Source organism: Nerophis ophidion, linkage group LG12 (assembly GCF_033978795.1).
Source record: "Nerophis ophidion isolate RoL-2023_Sa linkage group LG12, RoL_Noph_v1.0, whole genome shotgun sequence".
NCBI lineage: Eukaryota > Metazoa > Chordata > Actinopteri > Syngnathiformes > Syngnathidae > Nerophis > Nerophis ophidion.
The window spans coordinates 44,739,109-44,750,436 of record NC_084622.1 but is presented as its reverse complement, the minus strand read 5'-3'; the positions used below and the strand labels follow the sequence as shown (position 1 = coordinate 44,750,436).

The following is an 11,328-nucleotide window of genomic DNA, read 5'->3' as shown; positions in this document are numbered from 1 at the left end:
ATCTCCATTATTAATTGAACAAATTGCAAAAGATTCAGCAACACAGATGTCCAGAATACTGTGTAATTATGCGATTAAAGCAGACTCCTTATAGCTTGGATTGGGCTGGAAAAAAATGTCCGCTACAACCCGAGACATCATACGCACGCGTCATCATACACGTCATCCTTCCGCGACGTTTTCAACAGGAAACTTTGCGGGAAATTCAAAATTGCAATTTAGTAAACTAAAAAGGCCGTATTGGCATGTGTTGCGATTTCATCATTGATATATAAACTATCAGACTGCGTGATCGGTAGTAGTGCGTTTTAGTAGGTCTTTAAGGTTTAACGTCCTTATCATTAAAATTGCTAAACTTCATATAAGGTCTACCTTTCTTAAATCCAATTATTTATTTTATCTAGTTCGATTTTTCTAGTTTGATGTCAGATCGACATCTATCTTTCGGAAGGCCAACTTGCCGAGCACAGATCAATATACTGTACTTGAAATTCTAAGAATATAACTCGATAAATCAATCAATTGATGTACTCCTAATTGAAAAGAATGTCTAAATATTTAAAGTCCTGAGCACTTTGGTCAGTTTACGGTCAGGGTTTGATACATTTTTATTGATTACACAAATGAAACCATTAATTGAAACAGCAGAATAAAAATCAAAGTTTTTTCATACTTTAATTAATCAATTAATTAAGAGAAAAGCTGCTGCATTTCAGTTGATGTTGAGCCATGAATAGCGAGCAAAAATGGACAAAGAAAAGTGAATATTTGACAGCAAGTTTAACTTCAAAACCTCCGGAAAGTGACTTTCTCGACAAGACCAAAATTATTTCAGTCTACTGTTGCAAATGAAGTTATTACTGAAACAACACAACCAACATACTTTAAGCAACAATTGCTAAATAGGTCTCAACAGCTTTTATTTTGTGACCTATGAATATTGTAGAATACTAAGACGGTAGACTCGCTTTGCTAAAGCGGTAACACTCTCAGCTGTGAAGATGATACAGGCGCACTGCAGGTATTTTTTTTTTATTGTCATTGTTAATAAATTAAAATCATAAACAATTATAAAAGTTTTTTTGTACTTTTTAAGTGAGTTTGTGTGTCGAGCTTATAGCATGTGTAAAACAGTATGTTTGTTTGTGTGAAAGTGTTTTATGTGTATGTATGTATGTATGTATGGAAGTGTGTGTGTGTCTGTAAAATATTTATTGTGTCCATTTTTTGTTAAGATGGTTAAAAAAGTGAAGTGAAACATATTTATATAGCGCTTTTTTCTAGTAACTCAAAACGCTTTACATAGTGAAACCCAATATCTAAGTTACAATTAAAGCAGTGTGGGTGGCACTGGGAGCAGGTGGGTAAAGTGTCTTGCCCAAGGACACAACGGCAGTGACTAGGATGGCGGAAGCAGGAATTGAACCTGGAACCCTCAAGTTGCTGGCATGGCCACTCTACCAACCGAGCTATGATGCCCCAATAAATAGCGGTGAATCCATATCATATAAACATATCCAATGGTCTGGTTGCTGCAATTGAAGGGCTTCACGGTGGCAGAGGGGTTAGTGCGTCTGCCTCACAATACAAAGTTCCTGCAGTCCTGGGTTCAAATCCAGGCTCGGGATCATTCTGTGTGGAGTTTGCATGTTCTCCCCGTGAAAGCGTGGGTTCCCTCCGGGTACTCCGGCTTCCTCCCACTTCCAAAGACATGCACCTGGGGATAGGTTGATTGGCAACACTAAATTGGCCCTAGTGTGTGAATGTGAGTGTGAATGTTGTCTGTCTATCTGTGTTGGCCCTGCGATGAGGTGGCGACTTGTCCATGGTGTACCCCGCCTTCCGCCCAATTGTAGCTGAGATAGGCGCCAGCGCCCCCCGCCACCCCAAAAGGGAATAAGCGGTAGGAAATGGATGGATGGTTGCTGCAATTGCATCACCATCTAGTGGCCAATGAGAGTAACTCTCTGTATACTTTTATTTTTTATACTTTTTAAAAAAGCATAATGTATAATTAAAGGCCTACTGAAAGCCACTACTAGCCACCGCGCAGTCTGATAGTTTATATATCAATGATGAAATATTAACATTGCAACACATGCCAATACGGCCTTTTTAGTTTACTAAATTGCAATTTTAAATTACCCGGGAGTTTCTTCTTGAAAACGTCGCGTAATGATGACGTGTACGCTTGACGTCACGGACTGTTAGGAAGTATGAGCGCTGCACACACACACAGCTAAAAGTCGTCTGCTTTAACCGCATAATTACACAGTATTTTGGACATCTGTGTTGCTGAATCCTTTGCAATTTGTTCAATTAATATTGGAGAAGTCAAAGTAGAAAGATGGAGTTGGGAAGGTTTAGCCTTTAGCCACACAAACACACGGTGATTCCTTGTTTAAAATTCACGGAGGTGAAACTTTACTATGGATCACCGCGAACATGGATCCCGACCGAATATCAACCAGCAGGTTTCGGTGAGAAAATTGTGGTAAAAAGTCGCTCCTTACCGGAGATCAGCTGAGCTTGTGCCGCCCATAAAGCTGCCGTCGACTTTCCTGAGACACTGCGCGTCAAGACACCCGTGGACACACACCTCCGACTATCAGGTACTGTTAAACTCACTAAAACACTAGCAACACAATAGAAAGATAAGGGATTTCCCAGAATTATCCTAGTAAATGTGTCTAAAAACATCGGAATCCGTCCCAATGGAATAGCGTTTTTTATTTTATTTTTTTCTAGTCTGTTGCTATCAATATCCTCACACACGAATCTTTCATCCTCGCTCAAATTAATGGAGAAATTGTCATTTTCTCGGTCCGAATAGCTCTTTTTGTTGGAGGCTCCCATTAAAAACAATGTGAATATGTGAGGAGCCATCAACATGTGACGTCATCGTAGAGGCAGGGCTTTTCTGTTAGCATGCAAAAGTTGCGAGCTTTATCGTGGATGTTCTCTACTAAATCCTTTCAGCAAAAATATGGCAATATCGCGAAATGATCAAGTATGACACATAGAATGGACCTGCTATCCCCGTTTAAATAAGAAAATCTCATTTCAGTAGGCCTTTAAGCCAATTTTGTATGAGGCCAACACTTTGGCTAATCCCATATTGCTAGCATTACAAAACTAATTTGTGACTAACGACAAGAAACTACAGACACAAAGCAATTAACTATTTGAATCGTTTAAGAGCCCTACATAAACCAACAATAATATGTGTAGTTGCTGTGGTGACATCATTCCTGTTTCCTCAAAAGTTTAAATCTGAAGACCAATCAAAAAATTAAACTGCAAACATTATTGTATTGCACTGTTTTCGAAAATGTCTGGTTATTGGTGATCTTATGTGAACTAAAAAAAAAGTGCACACACTATTTAGATAATCATACTTAAACTGTCATATCAACACACGACATCCACAGTCAAACATTAAAAGTTATTTTTTCATGTTAACAAAGTCACCGCGCTCCAACACTAAACAGGCGAAGCCCGATTCTCGGCGAGCGGAAAACAAACATGTATGATGAAGTAATTGGGCATGATTAAGTTACCTTGAAATATGTTGAAATGCCAGTATAGTAACTGCCGTGCCTGACGCAGGTGAGGCAAGCATAAACTGAAACCGGGTGTAACGTTCCTGCAATTTTTCCAAGGAACATAGTCATGTACTAACTGGCTCTGTAGCATTGATGCCTAGCGGTGAGCAGGATTAGTGGAAAATACATGAATGCAGTTTTGTAGGCGAAGTGATCCATGTACAAAACCAAAAACCAGTGAAGTTGGCACGTTGTGTAAAAGGTAAATAAAAAAAGAAAGCATTATTTGCAAATCATTTTCAACTTATATTCAATTAAATATACTGCAAAGACAATATTTTTAATGTTCGAACTGAGAAACTTATTTTGTTACTGTAAATAATCATTAACTTAGAATTTAATGGCAGCAACATATTGCAAAAACGCTTATACGGAGGCATTTTTACCAATGTGTTACATGGCCTTTCCTTTTAACAACACTCGTTTAAATAAATGGTAAATAAATGGGTTGTACTTGTATAGCGTTTTTCTACCTTCAAGGTACTCAAAGCGCTTTGACACTACTTCCACATTTACCCATTCACACACACATTCACACACTGATGGAGGGAGCTGCCATGCAGGGCGCCAACCAGCACCCATCAGGAGCAAGGGTGAAGTGTCTTGCTCAGGACACAACGGACGTGACGAGGTTGGTACTAGGTGGGATTTGAACCAGGGACCCTCGGGTTGCGCACGGCCACTATTCCACTGCGCCACGCCGTCCCTATATGACAATACGTATGACAATACGTCCTAAATATGACAATACATTACATGATGTTTAACAATATTTGGGAACCGAGGAGACCAATTTTTAAAAGCTTTTCAGGTGTAATTCTTTCCCATTCTTGCTTGATTCACAGCTGAAGTTGTTCAACAATCCGGAGTCTCCGTTGAGGTATTTTAGGTTTCATAATACGCCACACATTTTCAATGGGAGACAGGTCTGGACTACAGGCAGGCCAGTCAAGAACCCACACTCTTTTACTATGAAGCCACGCTGTTGTAACACGTGGCTTGGCATTGTCTTGCTGAAATAAGCAGGGGCGTCCATGATAACGTTGCTTGGATGTTGCTCCAAAACCTGTATGTACCTTTCAGCATTAATGGTACCTTCACAGATGTGTACGTTACTAATGTCTTGGGCACTAATACACCCCCATACCATTACAGATGCTGGCTTTTGAATTTTGCGCCGAGAACAATCCGGATGGTTCTATTCCTCTTTGGTCCGGAGGACACGACGCCCACAGTTTCCCCCCAAAAAATTGAAATGTGGACTCGTCAGACCACAAAACACTTTTCCACTATCCGTCAGTCCATCTTAGATGAGCTTGGGCTCAGCAATGCCAGCAGCGTTTCCGGGTGTTGTTGATACATGGCTTTTGCTTTGCATAGTAGAGTTTCAACAGATGTAGCGACGAACTGTTGTTACTAACAGTGGTTTTCTGAAGTGTTCCTTAGCCCTTGTGGTGATATCCTTTACACACCGATGTCGCTTTTTGATGCAGTACCGCCTGAGGTATCGAAGGTCCATAATATAATCGCTTACGTGTAGTGATTTCTCCAGATTCTCTGAACCTTTTGATGATATTACTGACCGTAGATGGTGAAATCCCTAAATTCCATGCAATAGCTCGTTGAGAAAGGTTGTTCTTAAACTTTTCGACAATTTGCTCATGCATTTGTTCGCAAAGTAGTGACCCTTGCCCCATCCTTAATTGTGAATGACTGAGCATTTCATGGAAGCTTCTTTTATACCCAATCATGGCACCCACCTGTTCCCAATTAGCCTGTTCACCTGTGGGATGTTCCAAATAAGTGTTTAATGAGCATCCCTCAACTTCCTCAGTCATATTTGCCACTTGTGCCAGCTTTTTTGAAACACGTTGCAGACATCAAATTCCAAATGAGCCAATATTAAAAAAAAAAAAATAACAAAGTTTTCCAGTTCAAATGTTAAGTATCTTGTCTTTGCAGTGTATTCAATTGAATGTAGGTTGAAAAGGATTTGCAAATCATTGTATTCTGTTTTATTTTAAGATTTACAAAACTTTCCAACTTAATTGGTTTGTACAGTGGTTATTTGGCCTATTGCTATGCTGTAACTTGCGGGCAAACATTTGGATTATGAATCTCGAATGTGGGGCAGCACGGTAAACTGCAGTCTTTATTTGGTCTTTTGGTCTAAAATAATTTCCTGAAATCAAATAACTTTTGCACCAGGTTCTAATTTATCGAGATGCACGTGTACTGTTCTAATATATATATATATATATATATATATATATATATATATATATATATATATATATATATATATATATATATATATATATATATATATATATCCTATGTACGATTGTACAAGTTTGCCAAGTGACTACGCTACTGCACTTTGTCCAGCAGATGGCAGTAACCAAAACAGTTTACCCTTTAAAACGTCGTAGCGTGAGGAGTCTCAAAAGGGGTTACATGTCTAAAGCCTGTCCAATTGTATGACTGATGGTAACGAAGGTAAAGCCAAACAAAAGCAACAATCAAAAAATAATGAAATACTATCGAATATAAGTTAATTTCAGTCGGCACTGAAAACGTTCAACATTTTTCGTCAGGCATCTCCATGGGCACTCCTCTCTGTGTGAGGTCGACAACATGGCTGCTTCTTTGCTTTTAGGTCGTCAAGGAATTCTATTTGGCCTCAAATTATCCAACATTAACAAGTCGTTGTGGGCCGCACAGTCGTTACAGGAGCATGCCAGGCATTTCTTGCAGTCTTCAAGGATCTTCGGTGAGTGACAGTACACGCCGGGATCTAGTAGAAGCACCCGATGTTTCGGCAGCAAACTAGTCAGTATAGAGGACATTGTTAAATAAACTGCATGAAATACTTTTACAATATTGGTAACACATGAACAGGGTTAGCCGGCTTCAATTAACTCATTCAAAATGGCCTAAAATGTATCATGACGAGGGTGGTATATATTTAGGATTGGTGACAATAACCATAGACATCACATTATTATTATTATTTTTATTTTTTTTTACAAAAGTGATTAAGGGACAAGCGGTAGAAAATAGATGGGTGAATGGGTTCACCAAAACTGTAAATATTTGTAAAATTCAGCGATTAAGGAAACGATTTTTGTTGCCTTTTTTTCCTCTGATTATGCTTAATATGGATTGTAACAAGAACAAGAACAATGGCGGTTATTAATTGGCCATTTACAAAAACGAGTCATGCACGGGCGAGGCAGCTTTTTTATAGATTGATTTATAAACAATATTGTGATCCGGGAAGATGGCTTTTGTTGCTATTGCAAAACAAAAGGACTGCTGTCTGTAACAGTGCAGTGTGGTGGTAAATCCAGCAGATGGCAGCAGCACATTAATGTAATATTCCCAAGGCTCTTTGACGTGCCAAAACACAGTAAACCTTTTTTCAACCTTTTATGAGTCAAAGCACATTTTTTTTCATTGAAAAAAAATCCAGGGGCACTCCAGCAGCAGAAAATGTTAAAAATTAAACTCCATCCATCAGAATCAGAATCAGCTTTATTGTCATTACGCAGGGTAACGAAATTGAGGCCATTCCATACAGTGCGATGTGTGCATGCAAGAAAACAATGTGTAAATATATAAAAATATAGAAGTGCAAAGAAAGGTGTGGAAGAGAACAGTGTACACTCCATACCAGTGGTTCTCAACCTTTTTTTCAGTGATGTACCCCCTGTGAACATTTTTTTAAATTCAAGTACCCCCTAATCAGAGCAAAGCATTTTTGGTAAAAAAAAATAAAAAGAGATAAAGAAGTAAAATACAGCACTATGTCATCAGTTTCTGATTTATTAAATTGTATAACAGTGCAAAATATTGCTCATTTGTAGTGGTCTTTCTTGAACTATTTGGAAAAAAAGATATAAAAATAACTAAAAACTTGTTGAAAAATAAAGAAGTGATTCAATTATAAATAAAGATTTCTACACATAGAAGCAATCATCAACTTAAAGTGCCCTCTTTGGGGATTGTAATAGAGATCCACCTGGATTCATCAACTTCATTCTAAACATTTCTTCACAAAAAAATAAATCTTTAACATCAATATTTATGGAACATGTCCACAAAAAATCTAGCTGTCAACTCTGAATATTGCATTGTTGTATTTTTTTTCACACTTTATGAACTTACATCATATTTTGTTAAAGTATTATTCAATAAATATATTTATAAAGGAATTGTTGCTATTTTTAGAATTTTTATTAAGAAAATCTCACGTACACCATGGCATGGCATACCTTCAAGTACCCCCATTTGAGAACCACTGCTCTATACTCTCTGTACAATGTACACTCTGTAGACCAGGGGTGCCCACACTTTTTCTGCAGGCGAGCTACTTTTCAATTGACCAACTCGAGGGGATCTACCTCATTTATATTTATTTATTTATGAAAGAGACATTTTTGTAAACAAGTTAAATGTGTTTAATGATAATACAAGCATGTGTAACACATATAGATGTCTTTCTTTCACAAAGACAAGAATATAAGTTGGTGTATTACCTGATTCTGATGACTTGCATTGATTGGAATCAGACAGTAATGATGATAACGCCCACATTTTCAAATGGAGGAGAAAAAAAGTTGTCCTTTCTGTACAATACCACATGAAAGTGGTTGGTTTTTGGCATCTAATTGATCCAGCTTCCATACACTTTACAAGAAAAACATTGGCGGCAAATTCCGTAGCTTGCTTGATTGACATTCACGGCACCCGAGGGTTCTTGTGAGATGACGCTGGCTGCTGCCAGTTCATTATTATGAAAAAATGACAGAGAGGAAGGCGAGAAACACTTTTTATTTCAACAGACTTTCGCGCCGTCCCTTCCGTCAAAACTCTAAAGGCCGACTGCACATTTCCTATCTTCACAATAAAAGCCCTGCTTCATGCTGCCTGCGCTAACAAAATAAGAGTCTCGGACTTGTGCACGCCAGCTTTCTGAGGGATCGCTTGTGCACGCCAGTTTTCCGAGACTCTGTATTTAGTTAGCGCAGGCAGCATGAAGCAGGGCTTTTATTGTGAAGATAGGAAATGTGCAGTCGGCCTTTAGAGTTTTGACGGAAGGTACGGCGTGAGAGTCTGTTGAAATAAAAAGTGTTTCTCGCCTTCCTCTCGGTCATATTTTCATAATAATGATCTTGCAGCAGCCAGCGTCATCTCAGAAGACCCTCCGGTACCGTGAATGTCATTTAAGTGACGTCTTGGTGAAGATTGATGATCACTCATTTTTAGGTCTATTTTTTTTAAAAGCCTGGCTGGAGATCGACTGACACACCCCCCGCGGTCGACTGGTAGCTCGCGATCCACGTAATGGGCACCCCTGCTGTAGACGCTGTGCAAATGTAAACCGTATACACTCTGTTCAAATGTACACTATACACTCTGTACAAATGTACACTCTATATAGTGGGTGAAATGAATATATACATGAATATCTACATGAAAAAAACAGGATGGTTGGTGGAATGGGTTATTGCACCGAAGAGAAGGCAGTTATGAGGGTCAATGGGGCAGTCCGTTCAGGGTGGTTATGGCCCTGGGGAAGAAGCTGTTCTTTAGCCTGTTTGTCTTGGTTTTAATGCACCTGTAGCGCTTCCCAGAGGGCAGCAGGTGGAACAGGTCAGAGCCATGGTGGGTGCTGTCCTTGATGATGGCACTGGCTCTGTTGAGGCAGCGGGAGGTGGAGATGTCCATCAGAGAAGGGAGAGGGCGGCCGATGATCTTCTGAGTCGTCTTTATCACGCACTTTCTACCGCTTGTCCCGGTCAGGGTCGCGGGGGGAAGGGGGGGGTGCTGGAGCCTGTCTCAGCCGCATTCAGACGGGAGGCGTCATACACCCTGGACAAGTCGCCACTGCATCACAGGGCCAACACAGATAGACAGACAACATTCATACACTAGGGTCGATTTAGTGTTGCCAATCAACCTATCCCCAGGTGCATGTTTTGGAGGTGGAAGGAAGCCGGAGTACCCGGAGGGATCCTACGCAGTCACGGGGAGAACATGCAAACTCCACACAGAAAGATCCCTAGCCCGGGATTGAACCCAGGACTACACAGGATCTTCATATTGTGAGGCAGATGCACTAACCCCTCCTCCACCGTGCTAAAAATATATTGGTTAAAAATATGTTAAACTGGCTCAAAAAACTGAGTGTTGCCTCAAACCAGATAATAAATACATAAGGAATTAATAAAGACCCAAACTAAACAAAAATATGTTTTGATAAAATATAATAATGCATTAGAGCACATACATCGGTATTCAACTATGCCACTCCAAAATAAAAATAATACACAACATGAATGTGCCAGAAGCTGCCTTAGATGTATATTTTGTAGTGTGCGGTTCATATTTGGGCGTAAAACATAACTTTTAAGAACTTTACGAATTTGAATACAGTCAAGTGAGTTTTTTTAAGATAAGAAGTCACTGTTACGTGCAAACACGGTAAAATTAGCTGTGTTTTCATTGTAGTTTTTTTTTTTTTTTTTTAAATAAAAGTGCTTTGCGCAAGTTACGTGACACAAGAGTGTACACAAAGCTTTAGCTCGGTACTGTCCATATAAGTACTTGGAGAGTACTAGTACTTTTCTGGTGTTGCATCGTCGATCAAAATTCCAGCTCTGTTTTATAGGGTAAAACTTTTCACCATGTTGTCTGTCTTATTCAATTTGAAAAACCTTTGAAATCATCTGTTGTTTTATTTGGGTCCAGTGTTCTTTTTGTTTTCTCCGTTGTTGTTTTTTGAGCCATCCTATCTATCGACACTCTGCTGTTCCCAACACACACACACACACATATACACACACACGACGCATCCACAGCACGACTCGTAGCACTTGGCAATGCCACTCTCATGCAAGCTCTGTACAAAGTAGTCATGCTGAAACAATATCTGTGTATATTAAGTCCTGGGCACTCAATGTGGTCTATATTTTATACATACAGTATGTGTTAAACTTATCATGATCCGTTACCCGGGTTATGTTTAGTTTTGTATATCCGTAGTTGTTGTCTATTTCTGTTTCAGCACCATTGTCCGTTTTCTTAGTTGCCATGGGTGCTGATTTTCTTCACTAATTAGAGACCTAGTCATTCCTGCCTCACGCCACAGTCTTTCTGGCAGTCTTGCTCGCTTTATGCGACAGTTTGCGTTTGGTTACTCCTACTTGTTGCAAGCCTCTTGCACGTTCATGTGTTAAGCTTTGCAGCATTTTTCTGTGCCATCAGCACGCCTGCCTTTTTGTGTTTTTGCTAACGCTCATTGTGAATAAATAGACGTCTTGCCTGCCATCCTTTCTGCATCTTGGGCACACGATCTTGGTAACCATGCGACCCAGACGTAACAGGACTTTGGCGTAAGACTCGTCAGCTGCTGATAGCCTGGCGGCACTCACGTCCGCCCTCCTCGTCAGCCTCGAAGGTGGCCAGTCCGTGGACGCACCCCAGGCCATAAGCAGCCATGCCCAGGACTTGGGCGTGGACCATTAAGGCTGCTGAGGATTTATTCTCGCTCACGTCTACCTCCTCGTCGGTCAAGTATGTGGCCAGTTCAAGGATGCTCTAGGTGCCATCAGCATCAATTCCAGGACCCAGCCAGGAACGTTTACAGCTGCTGGTGTGCTGCTCACTTCTGCATCCTCACCGGCCACAAATATGGCCATTTCGTGGTCGCCCGCCT

General features: G+C 40.1%; 1 protein-coding gene across 1 annotated transcript in view; it reads left to right on the top strand.

Moving 5' to 3' along the window:
* Positions 1–6,006: 6,006 nt before the first annotated feature.
* The window catches only part of pdhx (pyruvate dehydrogenase complex component X), a 51,009-nt gene continuing 45,687 nt past the window's right edge, over positions 6,007–11,328 (top strand). Inside the window, exons 1-2 of the mRNA XM_061917641.1 lie at positions 6,007–6,104; positions 6,203–6,378. Coding sequence (XP_061773625.1) covers positions 6,243–6,378 — 136 coding nt within the window. The 5' untranslated portion in view covers positions 6,007–6,104; positions 6,203–6,242. The remainder of the gene's footprint in view (positions 6,105–6,202; positions 6,379–11,328) is intronic.